Source organism: Desmodus rotundus, chromosome 6, assembly GCF_022682495.2.
Source record: "Desmodus rotundus isolate HL8 chromosome 6, HLdesRot8A.1, whole genome shotgun sequence".
Classification (NCBI taxonomy): domain Eukaryota; kingdom Metazoa; phylum Chordata; class Mammalia; order Chiroptera; family Phyllostomidae; genus Desmodus; species Desmodus rotundus.
This window is the reverse complement of record NC_071392.1, coordinates 130,173,081-130,193,707: the sequence shown is the minus strand read 5'-3', so window position 1 is coordinate 130,193,707 and position 20,627 is coordinate 130,173,081. Positions and strand designations below refer to the sequence as shown.

Genomic DNA, 20,627 nt, shown 5'->3' with positions numbered 1-20,627 from the left:
CTTTCACCACCCAGAAGTGGCCATTCCTTTTGGATTCCAGTGTTCTGATGTAGGTTGATAGGGCTGGGGCTATTCTGTTTTCCCCTGTGTACTGAGTAGAGGAGAGGAGAGCAGCATTGCTGTGTGGGAGGTTAGCAGCAGGTATACAGCCTCCCTCTTCTCCATAGCCTGGCCCAGGCCACTAGGAAACCGTCTAGGGGCAAGAAGACAGAAGCAATGGAAGAGAAAGATTGTCCTTGAGTGGCCACCAGTGATCCATGGTCCTGACTCACTGGTTTTTAAGGGTGGAGATGCCAGAAGGAAAGAAGATGACTGAACTACTTCCAAGGTCTCTCTGCCTCCTTCCTGACCATGAGAAGTGACATTCCAATTGCTTCTAACAGGATCTGGAATTAATTAGATTGTGATTGATTGAGTCGATATGTTAACAATGATTTACTCAATCACTAGCTGGGAACTGTCCTCAGAGTCTTTGGTTAAGTATTTGTTGGAAAAACTCCACCAAAACAAGCAACTGCTCCCAGAAACGAAGACAGAGAGGGAAACGGATCATCCTTACAGCTGGCGCAGGGGATCACACTCTCAAACAGACTCAGATGTGGGTTCATTGTCAAGAAATGGCACCCTCCGAAAGTGAAACATATGTAGATCAGGGTAAATGGATCTTTTCCCTGAATCAGTCCACAGAGGGGTGGCCAGTGGGATAAAGCCACCTTTGCTAAAAGGAAATCAATACTTGATATAGGTAGTGTGCTAGACTGATAGTGACTAATTTTTCAGGGTTCTCTGTATTCATGCCTCTTTATGTCTTTGCAGTCCTGCCCACCAAGAGGAGAGGTTCACTTCCCATCATTTGATTTGGGATGGCTTTTTGTCTTCCTTTGGCTAACAGACTATGATGGAAAGTGATGGCTGTGTCAGTTCTGAGCACAGGTCTCAGGAAATCCTACACTTCTCAGAACTCTGTTTGCATCATGGGAACAAATCTGACCTTACCTGCTAGTTGATGACAGGGAGAGCCCAGTCAAATTCATTGCCTTAGCTCACAGCCAGTGACTGCCAGACTTGTAGGGGGAGGCCATTCTACACCAGTCTGTAGGTCCCCCTCTAGCTGACCACAAATGCATGAGCGAACCCAGCTCAGATTAGCTGAGGCTGGTCCAGATTGGCAGAATAACCCAGCTGACCTGTAGACCATAAGCACACTTGAATAGTGGTTATTTTAAGGTGCTCACAACGTGACCTAGCTCTCTGATTCAAAGAGAGCAATTTTGAAGAGTAAGTGGCAAATGTTAGTTTTGTATTTCAGTACATATAAGATTTGCCCACAAGAATACATTGATTCCTAGGAATATTAAGCTTCATTTTCTAAGGAAGATAGAACAGGTGAGACTAATTACATCCTTGTTTCTAATGACTGGGTATTAGCACCAGTAAGATGGGCCAGTGAGGAAAAAACCCTAGTTCTGTGGGGCAGATGAGTGGGGATGGGGCATATATAACAGAACTAAGAGCTGGTTATGGGAGGAGTCTGTTGATGGAATGTCATACTTTCCTGTGGTAAAAATAACAAATAGAGCCACTTTACAATAGAGTCAGAACTGCCATCCCAGAAGATCTGTCTTGCATCTCTCATTTCTCAGGCCTTTAGAATGTTAAAACAGGGCATAAAGCAACATTGCATTTCAAACAACTGTTGGGAAAAATGACAAGAAAGCCGATACTATGACTGCAGACTGAAAATGAAAAATATTCTTTAGAATTAGCTTCACTATGTTAGCTTATCTACACCGATGGAGATTTCTTCCTTCTATTGACGTAATTTGTCTCCTTCCCTTTCTCATAAATATCCCTTGCCTTTGCCTTTTAATCTGAGCATTTTGGGTTTCTACCTGAATCAGTGCTTCCTGAATAGCTATTATTTTGGATCTCAAATAAGTGCTTGTTGTTTCTCACTTTGCCCTTTTCTTTTTAGGTTAACACTGTTAAAATGATGCCCCAAGATCCAGTTCTTCCCCCAGCTTCACCTAAACAAGGCAGCAATCAAGATAAAACTATGATCCACATTCAAACAGTAATCAGTTGGAGGATACAATGGAAGAAACTAGGATGATAACCATAGCAAGCACTTCTATGGCGCTTTCTCTATGTCAGGGACTGCTCTAAGTACTCTATATACTTAACTATTGGATCCTTATAGCAATCCTGTGCATCAGTGCCATTTATACTAGCTACACAAAGTATAAAATACTTAGGAAGAAACTCAACAAACTGAAAAAAAAAAGAGCTAAGTACTAAATAAGACTTTGAAACTCTATGGAAGGACAGATGATTTGAGCTATTGGAAAAAGACATCAACACGTCATGTTCTTGGATAGACAACACCACAGTGATATCAATTTTCCCCAAATTAACTTATAAATTCAACATCATCCTAATAATTATACTGTATCATTTGAGATTCAGTTGGGCAAACATTGCCATACTGGGCAGTTCAACAGAGGGAATTTTATCTAGGGAACAAGTGGTAAAGAAGAGCCAAAAACCCAAATGGGGCATGGGAGATCACTCAGAAATTAAATTGGGAGGAGATGGTTAAGGAGCCTGAATTGTGGGTGGAAGTTGGGCCCATGAGGGTAGGCTGTCCTCTGGGGGACTCCCACCCTTATTCTTCAGTGCATGGTCAGAGAATAGAATGGCAGACCTACCCTCATTCTGGACATTGGAATTGCCTGTTGCCCTTCTATTCCCCTTAGTACATTTTTTCTTTTATTTTTTAAAATACACTATTTTATGGTGTTTTTCCATTACCATTTATCCCCCTTATTCCCTCTTCCACATCCATCTACCCCCTCCACCCTGCAATCACCACACTATTGTCCATGACCATGAGTCCTTTTTCTCTTTTGATCGATCCCTCCACCCCCTAACCACCCTCCCACCAGAGATGTCAGCCTGCTCTCTATGAGTCTGTCTCTATTTTGCTGTAAGTTCAGTTCATTAGATTCCACATATGAGTGGAATCATATGGTATGTTTTTCTCTGACTGGTTTATTTAGCATAATGTTCTCCATGTCCATCCATGCTGTTGCAAAGGATAGAATTTTTTCTGTTTTTACAGCCAAGTAGTATTCCATTGTGTAACTATACTAGAGCTGTTTTATCCATCCATCTACTGATGGCCACTTGGGCTGATTCTAAATCTTAGCTATTGTAAATAATGCTGCAATGAACATAGGGGTGCTTATATTCTTTGAATTAGTGTTTTGGGTTTCTCTGGATAAATTCCCAGAAGTGGAATCACAGGGTCATCAGGCAGTCACATTTTAAATTTTTTGAGGTAACTGCATACTACTTTCCACTGTGCCTACACCAACCTGCATTCCCACCAACAGTGCAAAAGTTTTCCCCTTTCTCCACATCCTCACCAGCACTTGTTTGTTGATTTATTGGTGATAGCCTTTCCGACTGGTGTGAAGTGATATCTCATTGTGTTTTTTTAAAAGTATATTTTATTGATTATGCTATTACAGTTTTCCCATTTTTTCTCCTGTTATTTCCCCTCTGACCTGAACCCCCAACACTCCAGCATTCCTGCCCCTTAGTTCATTTCCATAGGTTGTACATATAAGTTCTTTGAGTTCTCTATACCATTTTTGACCTCTTCCTGTCTATTTTATGCCTACCAATTATGCTTCTTCTTCCCTGTATCTTTTACCCCCATTCCTCCCCTTCCCCGCGCCACTGAAAACCCTCCATTTCTCTGATTCTGTTCCTGTTCTAATTATTTGCTTAGTTTTTGTTTTCATTGCTTTTCTTTTTCTTTTTTTAAGGTTCATTTGTTGATAGTTGTGAGTTTGTTGTCATTTTACTGTTCACATTTTTGATCTTCTTTTTCTTAGATGAGTCCCTTTAAAATTTCATATAATAATGGCTTGGTGATGATGAACTCCTTTAATGTGACCTTATCTGAGAAGCACTTTATCTGTCCTTCCATTCTAAGTGATAGCTTTGCTGGATAGAATAATCTTGGATGTAGATCCTTGACTTGGAATACTTCTTTCCAGCCCCTTCTCGCCCACAAGGTTTCTTTTGAGAAATCACCTGATAGTCTTATGGGCACTCCTTTGTAGGCAACTGTCTCCTTTTCTCTTGCTGCTTTTAAGATTCTCTCCCTAGCTTTAATCTCGGGTAATGTAATGATGATGTGCCTTGGTGTATGCTTCCTTGGGTCCAACTTCTTTGGGACTCTGAACTTCCTGGACTTCCTGGAATTCTATTTCCTTTGCCAGATTGGGGAAGTTTTTCTTCAGTATTTGTTCAAATAAGTTTTCAATTTCTTGCTGCTGTTCTTCTCCTTCTGGCACCTTCTCCTTCTATAATTTGGATATTGGAGCGTTTCAAGTTGTCCCAGAGGTTCCTCAGCCTCTCTTCATTTTTTTAAATTCTTGTTCCTTCATTCTGTTCTGGCTGGATGTTTACTTCTTCCTTTTGTTCCAAATCATTGCTTTGAGTCCTGGTTTCCTTCCTGTCTCTGTTAGTTACCTGAATATTTTGCTTTATTTCATTTTGGGTATCTTTCATTTGTTCTTTCATTTTTTGACCGAGCTCAATTAGTTCCGTGAACATTTTGATTACCAGAGCTTTGAACTCTCCATTAGATAGGTTGGATATCTCCTCCAACCTTTTGAGCCTTGCCTGCCAGCTGCTGAAATATTCCTCTGGAACTTCAGCTATCACCTGTGGGAGCCCAGCCAGCCCTCTTGTGCCGCTGCACTTCCTACCAGTCTGTGGTGATGTGGTTTCTTCTGCATGTCCTTGGTTATAAGGCTTCTCTCCAGCTAGTGTTCAGTTAGTTATTTAGGATGATTTTTCCATAATTTTGTTGAAATTCCAGTTTGGTCCTGGGAGGAGGTTAGTGTAGGTACCACCTACTTTGCTGCCATCTTGGATTCTATTCCATTTTTAAAAAGTTGATGTATAACTGACATACAATATTATTTTTGAAGATGGCAAGTCCATTTAGATAAAATTAAGTATGTGGTACAATTTAATTTTAAATTCTGTCTTTAAATCAGTCTTTTGTTGTTTAGTGGGATTAGTGCCTTTCTAAAATTTTCACCAAATGAGAATTTTTCACTCAGGCCCTACTGATCGTATTTAACTACAATATTTTCCAACCAGGACATTTTATGCCCACGGGGGTGTTAGGCACTGATGGAGACAATGTTGGTGGTCACAACTATGTGCGCATGTATGCACTACTAGCATTTAGTGGGTAGAGGCCAGGGATACTATTAAACTTTTGCAAGGTATAGGACAGTTCCCTATGTCTCCCACAACAAAGCATGACCTGCTCAAAAGTGTCAATGGTGCTGAGGCTGAGAAACTGCCCTAACCTGTTGGCAAAGGGCAATGAATTTGAAGTTGCTGGTTTTTAGGGCATAGACTAAAGAGCCTCTCACAAACAACGTCTTTTAAAAGTTCATGCAGATTTCTTCCCTGCCTGGGTGTCTCAGTTGGTTGGAACATTGTCCCATACAACAAAAGATTGCATTTTCAATTCCTGGTTAGGGCATATACTTAGGTTGCAGCTTTGATCCCCAGTTGGGGTGCATAAAGGAGGCAACCAATAGATGTTTCTCTCTCACATTGATGTTTTCTCTCTGTCTCTGTCTCTTTCTTTCTCTCTCTCTAAAATCAATAAGCATATCATCAGGTGAAGATTAAAAACATTCATGCAGATTTTGCATTGTGCTCATAATATAAAAATAATGTTGCACTTTGCTTAACGTCAATCTAGGTAAAGTTCCAGCTAGAACTGTGAATCTGCATGTCTCCAGCATATCACCTGCACCCCAGGAAGTGAAAATCCTACTTCAAGAAGTTTGGGGCTAAAGTGAATCAGTCTCTGTACCCTAACTAATGTGCAGTGACCCAGGCTGAGGACCAGACTAGAACCTAGTCCAGTGGTGTTATCTGCAGATGCTTGTGAGGCCAGCTTTCTGGTATAGCCTGCTTTTTCCTAAACATTTAGCTATAATAAGTTTTATTTTCCAGTCATTTTGACATCTTAATGTAACATTGGTAGACTTTCCTTTAAAATATTCCATGACTAGGAAATCACTGGTGAGGTTTTGTGTATTCCTGCAAGTTTCATAGATAAATGCAAAGTATAACAACAGGTTTAATAATAAAATTGGGGTCATAAAATACTTTGATTTTGTAAATTTGCTTAAAATGCATTTCTTACTATCACATCATTAACATTTCCTCATGTAATTAAATATTCTTCTGCACCATAATTTTTTATTAGTCTTTTTAAATTCCATAATTTATTCCTTTTCTAGACATATGTGGAAGGCTATTTCTAGGTTATAAAGTGCTGCAGTGTACATCATTTTATCTATGTCTTTGTACCTTGTTTATTTCCTTAGGCATAGTTTCTAAAGGAAGGAATCCTAGATGAAAAGGAATGAATGATTGAAGATTTTTGATACATATTGCCAAGTTATTACTCTTTAAAAAGCTTGTTAAAATTTATATTTTATTACCAGTGCATAAGAATGCAACATTCAGCCCATCTGGTTCAAAATTTGTAGTCATTAAAAAATATTTTTGCAAAATTGGTGGGCAAAATGTTACCTCACTGTTCGGAGTTATTTTTTTCCCATTACTAATTTAATTTATTTTTTTGTATCTTTACTGCTTATTTATTTATTGCTTTATGAATAGCAAAGCACCAAGCCCCCAAAGATAATATCCTTTGCCTATTTTTTCTTTTATGCTATTCTTTTCGTTGATTTGTTAGAGAGTTCTTCTTATAATAAGGAACTTAACCAAATTTCTACCATCTATATTGCAGGTATGTTGACCTATTTTTTCTTCATCTCTTTTGTATATTGCATTTGAATTTGTAAAAGTTTTCCCGTTATATTTTTAAATCTATTTTTACATACTTATTTTAAATGCCATATAAAACAATGTATTATATACAAATATCGCTTTTCTTGATGCACAGTTCATGAAACAATACCATTCAAACTATTCACAAATGTCTTTGACATTTGTATTTGTCCTTATTAAATCACTGTTTACTTTTTCAAGTCATCCAGCAGCTATTCTGGGCCATTGTGACAGTTATTGGTGCTGTTTGCCAAGTATTTCTAGCCGTTCACTCTCTGGACCTATGACAATGTTGCATTGTGGTTGGGTGGGGTCTCATAAGCCATTAAAAATTTTTTTAATCCTCACCAGAGGACATGCTATTGATATTTAGAGAGAGCGGAAGAAAGGGAGAGGAAGAGGGAGAGAAACATCGATGTGAGAAACATCAGTTGGTTGCCTCTCACATGGGCCCTGACTGAGACTGAACCTGCAACCCAGGTGTGTACCCAAACCTGTGACCTTTTAGTTTATGGGGTGAAGTTCCAACCAACTAAACCTCATTGGCTAGGGCTTGTACGCTGTTTTAATCAATGAATTGTGAGAGGGAATGACTGGTACATAGTAGCATTTCTAGGCTGAACCAGTTACTGGTCAGTGCCGGATGCTGCACAGTTCTCTTTCCCTCTGCACAATGAATGGTGACCAGCAGAGCCTCCTGCTGACCATGATGGACGTGTAGCTGAATGAGAAAACTTTGTGTTTTGAAGCTTCTAAGCTTTTGGGGCAGCTTGTTACCACGGCACAAAGTAGCCTCTCCTGACTGATACAGTTCATCCTATTCATTTCCACTTAGGTTTTATCAGGTAGAACATTAAAAAAAAAACCCTGTGTATTACAGTTCCTGGAGCTTTTATCCCAAACCACAAATAGCCATTTGTATAAAATTAGGACATTGCTTTTTCCACTTTTTCCTAGATGTATATTCTTACTCGTGACAAGTTAACCACCTACTGACTTGCTTTTTATTTTTTAAGTGTGAAATAAAAACCTTTTGATTTGAAAGAAGTTAAGTACCACACCAATAGAGTGAATAGTATAATGACTCTCAGTGTATCCATTACTCAGCTTTAACAATGATCAGACTTGCAGAAGTTTTTAAAGGTTTTATGTAATAACATTTATTACTTATTTTTTGTTAAATTTTTTCCCTTTGCACTTATGCTTAGAAAGTTTCTCTCTGCTCCAATTTCAGTGATTGAATTATATTTTTGTGCAGCTGTTTTATGTTTTCATTCTTTATCTACTTCTTTTCCATACATGGGTTGTTAGAGGTGGTGGTGGTGAAGTCATACAAGGCCTTAAGCAGGGGCGATGGGTGAATGGATCCTCCTGAAAGGAGCTGGGCTTACTTTCAGAGAACTGCTGGCCATACCTATGAGGAGAAAGGGTTGGTCCCAACTTATGTTTCTTCAAAAACAGTTGTTGAGACAAAGAATTGAAAGCAGGTAGCTAATTTGGGGGGAGATAATCTCAAGAAGCATTAGTGAGTGATGGGGTAGCATGAGATGGAAGGAAGAAAAGACAACCAAGGGTGAGCTGACAAGCCCATTCCTCCCATAGACAACTGGTCTCAGTCCCTCTGGTGACCGCTTGTGAAACTGCTACTAGGACAGAGAGGCTGGTGGTTGCCCTGGGGCGTTAACTCCCCATGGGGATGGACTGAGGAGCTACTTCCAGGTGCCCTCAGGCAGAAGAGCAGAGAGAAGATGGCTGGTGCTGCTGGAGCTGCACACTGCAGCCGACCTTGGGCATCACAGAGTCTGCCTCAGTGCCCTCGTCGGATCTGTGAAGTTCACCAGGAGTGTAGTGAGGGTCCCAGAATCTCTGGGAAAGCCAAACTGAGGACCATAGTCATGTGAAACCCACCAAACTTGGCTTCCCTTTCTTCTCAGAAGAGAAAGGAGCAATTGTAGCTGCAACAACCGTTACAGAGGCTGAGCTATATACTCTCTGCTGTGGCAGCCCCTGCTCAGTTGCCACCCTTGATTTGGTTTTAGAGCATAAATCAGGGCTCGTGGAGCATTCTTGAGGGTTCCTTGGCAGGAGGCATTCATTGCCTGCCAGAGGCCCTGGCACTTGCTGCTACTGTGTCAGACCCAGTGCTCTGATTAAATTTCAGTAGGAGGCACCAGGGCCTCTCCTGGCCCTTCCTGATTAATCACTTTCTCTCTAGGCAGCCCCCCTCCCTTTCTGGAAGGTGGCCTTTGAGCCAGTCTCTTGCAAGTGAGCCCTCTCTAGTACATTCCAGCCTGATGATCTGGGATCTGTGCTTGTGCCCTTTGCAACCCCTCAAGGAATAAACAAACAATGCTCTGTCTTATCGGTGCCTCAGAGGATTTTCTATAGCCTTGTCCTTAAATATTCCTAAGATGTTCCCTTTGGTAGCAACCCTGAGTGTGATTAATAAGAGGTTGGGGTATAGTCATCAGAGCCAGCCGAAGACATGCCAGGGTTACTCTGGGTGGCTGCATTTCCTCAAGATTTGGAAAGAACTTCATGAATCAGTTGTTACTTTCAAGGCCCTCTATTATCTAAATTTTCCTCCTTGTCAAAGCAATATAAGATGCTGTGTCCCATAATAACTGGCCTTTGTTGCTTTATCAGTCTCTAGGCAAGGGCTACATCTTTTTCTGACAGCAAACACATGGCCTGGCCCTTTAATATCCAGAGAGCAATGACTGTAAGTCTCAGATTAGGTTTTACTCAAATTGCACTCTGGAGATTGTAGCAGAGATGGCAGTAGGTATCCGCTCATATCCCTTCGACCTCATATATTCTGTGCACTAGGGATTTCCAAATGCCAGCACAAGCATCTCTTTGTCTAAAGGCTTTCTCCCAAGAGGATGAAGGCTGCTCTGCATACCTGCCCCTGGGCTGAAAGTGCTGGGTCATTTACTTAGACAATGACATTTACCCCAGCTCCCCTGTCATCAGGCAGGGTAACTTCAGTGTGTATTCTACATGGCTTTCCAGTTTCCCAGTGGTATTAAGCTCCAGCTGCTCAACAGCTGGCTCAACAGCACACCATTTATTGGTCCTTTTCTTCCCTGTCATATTTGCCTATTCATTACTGGTAGTCCCTTGACTTCCCAAATTAACTACTTCAACTCAGTTCTTGTCTCAGGGTCTGCTTCTGGGAGATCCCAAACTAAGATGGAAGTTACTTATTAGTTATATCATAATTCAGGGACTTCTGACTTGCCTACTTCCCACATATAATGTGGACTGCTTTAATTGCAAATTCAACATGTAGACTATAAAGTTAAAGAGGAAAAGACTGAGATAAAGGGGAAAAGTTTTCCTCTTCCTTTCTCTTCTCTGCTCTTTGATGCGTCCTCAAGTATTTACTGAGCAAACTTGGGAGAAGCAAACCAAAATCCCTAAGGAGCCAAGTAGCTAATGCTCTTGTGTGAAGAAGATATAAAAGAATTGGGAATGGTGGGGTCTGTGGCAAACAGTACACCCCAGATAAAGCTCTCTTACCTTTCTCTTCCTCTCTCTTTTTATCACGAATATGTCAGTAAAAAAAACCCTATTTGCAGGATGTTAAAGTTCAAAGGCAAGCAGAGGAACTGCCTTTGTGTAGAAGGTAATTATCTGACTCCTTTGTTTAGGTGGAGAGCACATTTCAGAGGTGGATTTTCCTTTCTAGTAGACCAGATAACTGAAATAACTGGAAGGAAATGTATAATAGGAATGCATAATACATGATCACTCACAAAACTCTACAACTCTGTTCAAAAATGTCACCTTGAAACCAGGAAAGAGTCATCCCCACAGCCTGGGGGAAAGTCAAATGAGAAATCGTATATATTTTCTTTTATCATGCTCACTTCACTTTCTAAAATGTTTACATGCTGTCATCTGAAGATAAGTCATAACAATTTTTCTCTTAAGTTTCGGCATGCTTGGAGTGCTTTGCAGAACAATCACACTTGAAAAGGCCTTTTTAGTTGCAGCAGGGGAGGCTACAGATGGAGGGGAGAGAAATGCCCAGATTTGAAATGCGGTGGAGCAGTTCAGAGGGGCGTGGAAAATGACAGGAGCCCCCCAGGGAAGTGCTGCATTGAGTGCTGTCTGCACTGTAAATTCTCACTGAGGGCACATGTCACCTAGTTGCCTGGTTCTCTTTTGGCCTCAGGTGTCAAAAAATAGTGAAAATCCATGTGTGCTTGGGAAAGGGGACATCTGCCAAGTGTTCCCCTGGGCATCTGCTGTCACCTGGTTCTAGGCTTGGATGTGCAACCCTTTCTTTTCAGCCACACTGTGAATAATATGATAAGGAAACAAGCTGTTTGTGTGTAAAAGTTTCATCCTAAAAACTTCTAGGGGTCTGGGCATTGAAATGGGGCCATGTCACCACCACCTTCCCTGGGATCCTGTTGGTAGACCATCCTCTGTAAACAGCATTGAGCCATTCAAATGTCAGATAGGCTGAATGTCAACAGCCGATTGGCATAAGCTTGTAATAAAACCACTTAGTTCCTCAACAGGCCCCATCCTAGTGTCAATGTTTAGCCTACGTCATGGATACTGTTCATTTCAAGGACTCAGCTTCCTATTTCATATTTGTGTTTCTGGGGTCCTTTTGTTGAATGCTCAAGAGTTAAATGACCTAAGGTGTGAGGTCTTTACTTGAATTATTTAGAAAAGTTGTTCCTCCACAATCTTGGGAAACTTGTCATTTTGGAGAAAAACAAAGCCTTAGTGTTTCAGGTGTTTTTCTTCTTCCCAAAAGGAATTTCCACACTCCTGAAGACAAAGCTGGCCTTATGTTACGGGGAGAATAAGTGGGTATCTTACTGCTCTAACTGAAGGGAAGTCAGCAGTCCTCTAACTAGGGGGGTGCTGACAAATGCGTAGCAACTGGCTCTCTGAAGGAGGCACACAAAATCTATATTTGCCAATTTCCCTATCTAATTCCAAGTTACCAATGTGATGTCATCAGGAGCCAATGCCACATGGCACTGCCCCTATTGCAGAAACATTTTCCTCTCCTAGTATTAGATCATGAGAAATTTTGCATGCTTCTCCTTTGAGGGACCCTGTTAGAGAATGGAGGGAGGATATTCTCAAGGTCCCAGATGAGAAGAAAAAAGCTGTATGTAGATTAACTATCATCCATTTTGGCTATAAAAGAGAGAGCTGGGTAACATCAAGAGTAACCTGGAAAAGCGTTCATGTTTCCATACTGCCTGAGCCTGGCCAAATCCCTTTTTTGGCAGTCCATTCTAAGACTGCAAGTTGTATTGATTTTCTAAGGCTGCTATAACAAAGTACCACAAAGCCAGTTGGTATAAACAATAGAAACATATTGTCTAGCAGTTCTGCAGGCTAAAGTCCAAGATCAAAGTGTTGGCAGGTTTGGTTCCCTCTGAGGGCTGTGAAGGAAGGATCTGTTCTATCTCTTTCTCCTAGTTTCTGGTGGTTTGCTGCCAATCTTTTGTGCTCTTTGGCTTGTCAAAACATAAACCCAATCTCTGCTTTCTTCTCCTGGCGTTCTCCCTGTGTGTGTTTATATCCAGATTACTCTTTTTACACAGATACCAGTCATACTGGATTAGGGGCGCACCCTGTTCTATTATGGCCTCAACCTAACTAATTACATCTCTAGTGACCCTATTTCCAAATACAGTCACATTCTGGGATCCTGGGGATTAGGACTTCAACATATGAATTTTGGGGGACACAAACCTATGACAGAGAGGGAGGATATGGTCTTATATTTCTGTTTAGACCTTTGAAAGAATTCAACAGCTCAGAATAAACTTCATTGGAAGGCAGAAAAGCCAGCATGAGTATAGATGACTGCCACTTGATGTTATTGAGATGGAAAAGAGAGGGCTGTGCTAGCAACCTTCTAATTGTCCTCTAACCCTTCAAGTTCTAGACCTCTCCCAAAGAACTTCATTTCTTACTTTTGGAACCCAGCAGGGGGAAGAGTGTCCCCTAATTGGGCCAAATTTGCCCCTAAACAACTGAAGTGGGAGCATATGGCAGTTGGGTAGAGGCTGAAAGGTTGTGGTGATAAAGGAGGGTGCTGATGGGGCCCTGTCCAAGCAGAAGTACCACATGAGCATAAACCTCAAGGAAGAGAAAAAATGGACTGAAGAGATGGATATACAAAGTCAGTGGGAAACAGGCAAGGAGAGAGTGGCCATGTCCCATGAGTTTGGGGCTCTAGCAGGGACCTCTACATACTCTCTGGCCAGTGTCCTGCAACCACCTTGGATCTAGAACACCTATCTAGTCCCAGTCTGTATGAGGTCCTTCCTGAACCTATCCCATTGCCCTCATTACTCCTCATGCATCCTTACACTTACCTGGGCCTCTGCTCCACCAACTCAGACACACACTAGAGCACATGGCTTAGTCATCAATGAATCCAATGCAACACCCTGATGAGGTTACGCAGTACCATTACCTCCAGAAAGTAAGTCACCTCTACTGCCCTTTTCTATACATTGTGAACTTTTAAAAACAATATATCTTATGGTCTTATTATCTTAGGGTCACATGATACATATCCTAGACATCATTTAAAGCAGCACCTCTCAAACATGAATGGGATCTTGTTAAAATGCAGATTCTGATATATCAGGTGGGTGGGGTGGGGCTGAGATTCTGCATTTCTTATAAACTTTTAGGTGGGCTAGTGGCCACACTTTGAGAAGCATCGATGTGCCTATTTTTATAGAAGAAGAAAGTGGGGAATAGAGAAACTAAGTGACTAGTGCGAAGCCCCACAGCCAATGAGGGACAGTAACAAGGTTAGAATTCAGGTCTCCCAGCTCTCAAGCTCAGTTCTCCACTTGTTCATGCTAATCCTTAAAAAACAATTCCTGTACAGAGGAAGCAGACCTCCTTTCATGCAATGTCAGTCATCTCATGGAGATGGAGATATGGACAGGCCAGCAGAAAAGCCTGTCACTATGAGTGATGACTCCATTCATGTGCTTCCTTCCAACTGGAGCTTGTGACAGCTCTGATTGGAAGAGAAATTGTGGCTGGAAGGACACAAAGGCCTTGATGGGCTTGGCTGTGTTCCAATAAAATGTTATTTGCAAAGAGAGCTTCTGGGCTGGATTTGGCTTGTGAGCCAACGTTGGCTGACCCAAGTTCTGAGGTTGACTTACTGTTTACTGCTGTTTAGAGCCTAATTTTGGGAGCCCAATTTTTACCCAAGAAGAACTTTAGTTCCTTGATACTAGTAGTGAGTGTAACAATTTAAGGATCCAATTGTTACATGTCCAAATTTAATCAAACTGAGCTCACTTCATCAATTCTTTTACAAATCTTATAAGGCTTTGCATTAGGAGGCTTAGATTCATTGGATCTCAAAAATGGAAATAGGAACAAAGGCTAAGGAATGATTTTGGAGGCCATGGTTGGTGATAAGAAGGAGGAAAAGAGGTAGTAGAAAACCTAGCCTGAAAATATCTATGTTGTTAGGTATAAACTTAGTTCTGAGCTTCCTGGAAGCCAAGGAAAAGAGCAAACACTAATGGGTTAATGTCATAGGGTGGGTTCCCTAGAAGCAGAGCCAGAGGCAGGGACTTGGGTGCTCCAAACATATTGAGGGAGAGCTCTCAGGAGAAACCTGTAAGTGAGAGAGTAAAACAGGGGAGGCAAGGAAAGGAACCCCCAAAATGATGTGGCCTTAAGTAAAGGTAAGCATTGATTGACCTGATCCACTAGGGGCTCTGGAGCATAAATTTCACCTGAGAGTGGTCCCTGAGACAAAGGTTGGCTGTTTCTACCCCAAATCAGTCCATCATTGGCCATGGGCTGCATTGTGGGTGTGGGTGTAGACAGAATCTTCTGGATGAGAAGAATCCCATCAGCTAGGGCAATTCTCCAGGAAAGGGGCAGCTATGAGTCATCAGCAGCACACACAACATCTACGGGCGGGCCACCAAAAACTTTCACTATAGTTACAGACTTCTATATGACTTTTAATCTTTCAGCCACCAAATTTCATTTATGAATTAATCTACAAATATTTATTGAACAGCTGATCTACCATGTTTTCAAATCATAGGCTATTCCTGAGGAACAGCTTGAGAAAAAAACATGTGTTCTCTAACCTCAGGAAACGTATTTAAAAAAGTAGCCTTTACTGTTACAAAAAAGACAAGAGATAGCAAGTGTTGTGGAACATGTGGAGAAAAGGAAACCCTTGTGCATTGTTGGTGGGAATGCAAATTGGTACAGCCATTATGGAAATTAGTATGGAGGTTCCTCAAAAAATTAAAACTAGAACTACTTTATGACCCAGCAATCTCACTTCTGGGTATACACAAGGTATGGCAAATGTAGGTTTACAGTTGTTTGTATAGAAAACAATACAATAATTAGCTTCCGGCCAAGATGAAGGTGTGGTAGACACACTGTGCCTCCTCGCACAACCAAAAAAGAAGGACAACAACAATTGAAAAACAAAAACCAACCAGAACTGACAGAAAATCGAACTGTATGGAAGTCCGACAACCAAGGAGATAAAGAAGAAACATTCATCCAGACCAGTAGGAGGGGCAGAGACTGGCAGCTGGGTAGAAAGGATCGCAGCAAGGAGGCGGCTGGTGAACCCAGCGAGGTGGCAGATTGTGGACCCCACGGCCCCACATTTGTGCATAGATAAACCGGGAGGAACGGCGGGGGAGCGAAGCAGACTGTGCAACCCCGGGCTTCAGCATGGGGAAATAAAGCCTCAAATCTCTGACTGAAAACACCCGGCAGGGTTGAGGCAGCAGCAGAAGAAACTCCCAGCCTCACAGGAGAGGTCATTGGAGAGACCCACAGGGGCCTAGAGTGTGCACAAGTTCACCAACTCAGGAATTAGCACCAGAGGGGCCCAATTTGATTGTGGGTAGTGGAAGAAGTGACTGAAATCTGGCAGAGAGTGGAACAAGTGCCATTGCTCCCTCTCCGCCCCCACATACAGCATCCCAGCACAGTACCCAGTGTTACCCTGCCCATGAACACCTAAGGCTCTGCCCCTTTACATAACAGGCATGCCAAGACAAAAAAAAAGGTTCAAATGAAAGAACAGATCAAAGCTCCAGAAAAAATACAACTAAGCAATGAGACATAGCCAACCTATCAGAGGCACTGATAGTTCAAAACACTGGTAATCAGGAAGCTCACAGAATTGCTTGAATTTGGTTCCAAATTAGATGAAAAAATGAAGGCTATGCTAAGAGAAACAAAAGAAAATGTACAGGGAACCAATAGTGATGGGAAGGAAACTGGGACTCAAATCAACAGTGTGGACCAGAAGAAAGAAAGAAACATCCAACCAAAAAGAATGAAGAAACAAGAATTCAAAAAAAATGAGGAGAGGCTTAGGAACCTCCAGGACATCTTGAAACATTCCAACATTCAAATTATAGGGGTACCAGAAGGAGAAGAGGAAGAACAAAAAATTGAAAACTTATTTGAACAAATAATGAAGGAGAACTTCCCTCATCTGGCAAAGGAAATAGACTTCTAGGAAGTCCAGGAAGCTCAGAGAGTCCAAAAGAAGTTGGACCCAAGGAAGCACACACCAAGGCACATCATAATTACATTAGCCAAGATTAAAGATAAGGAGAGAATCTTAGAAGCCGCAAGAGAAAAGGACACAGTTGCCTACAAAGGGGTTCCCATTAAGACTGTCAGCTGATTTCTCAAAAGAGACCTTACAGGCAAGAAGGGGATGGAAAGAAGTATTTGAAGTCATGAAAGGCAAGGACCTACATCCAAGATTGCTCCGTCTAGCAAAGCTATCATTTAGAATGGAAGGACAGATAAAGTTCTTCTCAGATAAGGTCAAGTTAAAGGAGTTCATCCTCACCAAGCCCTTTTTATATGAAATGTTAAAGGGATTTATCTAAGAAAAAGAAGATAAAAAATATGAACAGTAAAATGCCAGCAAACTCACAGTTGTTAACAACCGCACCTAAAACAAAAGCAAAAGCAAACTAAGCAAACAACTAGAACAGGAACAGAACCACAGAAATGGAGATCACATGGAGGGTTATCAACAGGGGAGTGGGGGAGGGGAGAGAGCGGGAGAGAGGTGAGAAAGGTACAGGGAATAAGTAGCATAAATTGTAGGTAGAAAATAGACAGAGGGAGGGTAAGAATAGTATAGGAAATGTAGAAGCCAAAGAACTTATATGTATGAGCCATGGACATGAACTATAGGGGGGAATGTGGGAGGGAGGGGGTGGGCAAGATGGAGTGGAGTGAAGGGGGGAAATGGGACAACTGTAATAGCATAATCAATAAATATATTAAAAAGAAAACAATACAATAATTAATAAAAAATAATATAAGAATAAACTCTGTGTTTTGGGTACTCACAACTATAAACCTACTTTTGCCCTGCCCTGTATATTCATAGGACATGAAATCAGTATCTTTTAGAGATATTTATTGCAGCATTATTTACAGTTACCAAGACATAGAAATAGCCTAAGTGTCCATTGATGTGAGAATGGATAAAGAAAATGTGTGTGTATATATACATATGGTAGAATATTATTATTCAGCCATGAAAAGAAGAAAATCTGCCATTTGTGACAACATGGATGGAACTTGAGGGCAGTAAGTGAAATAAATCAGACAGAGAAAGAAAAATATGGTATGATCTCACATATGGAATCTAAAAAGCTCATAGAAACAGAGTAGAATGGCTGTTGTCAGGGCTATGGTGGTGGGGGTGGAGGGATGGGAAGATACTGGTCAAAGGGTACACATTTCCAGTTATACAATAGATACCTGAGTTCTGGGTATCTAATGTATGGTATAGTGACTATAGTTAAAAAAACAACAACAATGTTTGGCATGTGGTAACTCTTCAAAGAAATATAAAAGAAAAAATAATCTTCAGCTGTTTGGTCTAATTTTCTTTAATATTTTTATCTTTTCAGGCTACTGTTAAACATACAGTATTTTGTCCATATATGTCTTTTAGTGTCATAAATGTACAAGTAATGAGTTTGTGGTCTCTATATACAGACTGTAAATAATTTAAACATATACACAGAACGGATTCATTTTACAATTTATAACAGATATGGCTATAGCCATTTTATCTATTTGAAATTTGTCAAAATCCAAGAAGCAAAATTTTAACGATTCCTAAAATGGATTTTCCAAAGTCCATATTCCAAACTTCTTACACTTGTTTGTCCCCTCACTTAGGACCTAATTACTCCTACTGTACACACCACTGTTGTAAGCTTTGGGATGGGATTCCCACATGATGGCTGATTAAGACATGCAAATGGAAAGTATAGAGAGGACATTGGTGTCAACCCCACCGCAAGTCCAATCCTTAAAAATGACCAAGTGCAGCAAAATGACTACACATCTGCGAAATGTGTGTAATGGCACCAGCTGGGGTTAATTCTGAGTTTAGCACATTGCAGAACATGTGAAAACACAACATTTTGGTAATTCAAGTCACAAGTGTTCCAGCTGAGACCCAGGAATGGTGGAGCACAGATAAGCATCCCCACTGGGCCCATCTGAATTCCTGAAATACTGTGCTTCATGCCACAAAGTTTTGGGGTTGTGGGTTTAACTTCCATAACGACCAGGGCAAGCACCATCCCTGTGGGGCTTTTCACAGTTCCAAACACTTGTATAGTTATCTCATTTACACCTAACAATGATCGCAGGAGGAATGTATTGTTATCACCATTTTACAGGTAAGAAAACTGAGGCACACTGAGGTCACGTCATTTGCCGATGGAGCGCAGATACTGAGTGGCGCAACTGGGACCTGGACCAAGGGAGACTCTGATCCAGCAGCCTGGATGTCTTGTCTGGAGTGGCCCCTGCCCTGAGATCTCAGACAGGGACTCTCCTTTGTCTCGCTGCACAGCCATTGACCCCCAACAGTGACCCGCATCTCCTGGCTGCCCTTCCTCTGGGATCTGCCTTGTCCCATCTCCTTGGCTCTGTCCCTGTGCTAATGTCAGGGAGCTGCGGCCTTGGAGACCCGTGGCTCCGACCGTGCTCTGCCTGGGAGCACCCTGGGTTTACCGCCTCGCAGCCGAGCCTGCATCTACTTCTGGTTTGCTCAGATGCCCGTGTCTGCGCTGGCGGCTACGGGGGAGATGGGGGCGGTGAGGGGGAGGCGAGGAGTGTGTGTGGGAGGCCTTGTTGTCGCTAGTCAGGACCCTTCTTGCAGGCACCAGGGCAGTGTAGGACCCTCCTTCTCAGGTACCAGGCCTGCGTCACTGTCTGCGTCTAAAGGTGTACCCAGCCTCCTCTGGTCACCTCCTCTTCTTCCTTCACAGGTGTCCCTTTCAAAAATCTGCATGCCTAAGGCTACTTTGGGGTCTGTTCTTGCAGAGGCTGAGCTAATGCAAAGGGTGACAGTCATACTGCTGACCCTCACCCTGCCATCATCACCTTTTCCTCCTCTATCATCACCTTTTCTCCACCTCCTGTGCCCCCTATCCAGTGTTGGACCAGGGCATGGCGACAGGAACGACTTTACCTTGTTCACACCATCAGCCATCGCCTGCAGTGTGAGCTCTCGGGGCCCATCCACCGTCTTCCCGTTGTCTGTTGGGCCCCAGCTGGCGCTGTAGATGTCGATCAGCTGGGGCATATGGCTGATGGAAGAGGCCTCGATGATGTCTGTCATAAATGGCTGGTCCAGCATCCGGATACCTGTGGACACCAGCGGCAGGTAAATGCAGTGTTTTGGTCCCCAGTTCACTGGAGACACGGGTGGGGAGGGCTCATATCCTGGGTGCACCACCCTGGGTGCCCTGGTTGCCCTGGGGGACCCTGCGGAATCCTGAGTCCCACTTGGGTGTAGTGTGTGGGTTACACCTTCAGAGGATCAGGGAGGATGAACAGACTGGCCCACCCATCCTTTTTGGATCCCACCCTCACCTTTCCTTAGGTAACTATTTGAACACAACTATATTCCCCTAGTAAACTTCACTAGAATTCCCAGTGGGGAGAAAACCACTTTTGCTCAAGACATTCCTCAATAAGCTTGTTCCTAAGTGAAAGATCAGCCTTCAAGGACTAGATAGTGACTGGAGCCAAGTTTCAGAGGAGAAATAAAGCTCCTGTGTATGACAGTGATGGGGAGGCAATAGATAATAGATATTTAAGGTGGAATCCCAGAGGGCAGAGGACAGAGAGTGGAGGCGGGGCAGGGACAGTGTATAAGTGCAGGTTCAGGAAAAGAGGAACTCTCAGTTGCATTGTATCTGAGAAGGGACTTTGGGAAGGACAGAAAGGCTGCATAGCTTATTCTAAAATACACTAATAATGGGTGCATGATACAACCCCATCCTCTTTATCCTCTATGGCATCTTTGTAAAGTTGGTGTTACTCTTTGATGTCTTGTGGGAGTGACTTCTTGCTGAGTAGTTGAAAAGGAGCAGAGTCCTGCAGTCCTGGATTGTGAGTGTGTAGGGGGAAAACCTGAGCTGGGCAGAGGGACACAGAGAAGGGACCAGCCTGTGGACACCTGGGGTTCACATAATCCCTAAAAAGCCTCTCCAGAGTTAACTCAGCAGCAGCCAATGGGATGGACTTTCTGTCTCTCCATCACTAACCTCAAAACATTGGTGTTTGGGGTCATATTTTTCTCTGCTTGATATGCTATTTTGTGGCAAGTGGCCTAGAATTTTAGTACACTGACTTGAGTCTTTCTGTCC

General features: G+C 42.3%; 1 protein-coding gene across 2 annotated transcripts in view; it reads right to left on the bottom strand.

Moving 5' to 3' along the window:
- The window catches only part of PCSK2 (proprotein convertase subtilisin/kexin type 2), a 294,059-nt gene that overhangs the window by 28,460 nt on the left and 244,972 nt on the right, over window positions 1-20,627 (bottom strand). For both annotated transcript variants that reach the window (XM_024559813.4, XM_053927192.2), the window contains one exon: window positions 19,445-19,620. In XM_024559813.4, the coding sequence (XP_024415581.2) occupies window positions 19,445-19,620 (176 nt within the window). The remainder of the gene's footprint in view (window positions 1-19,444; window positions 19,621-20,627) is intronic.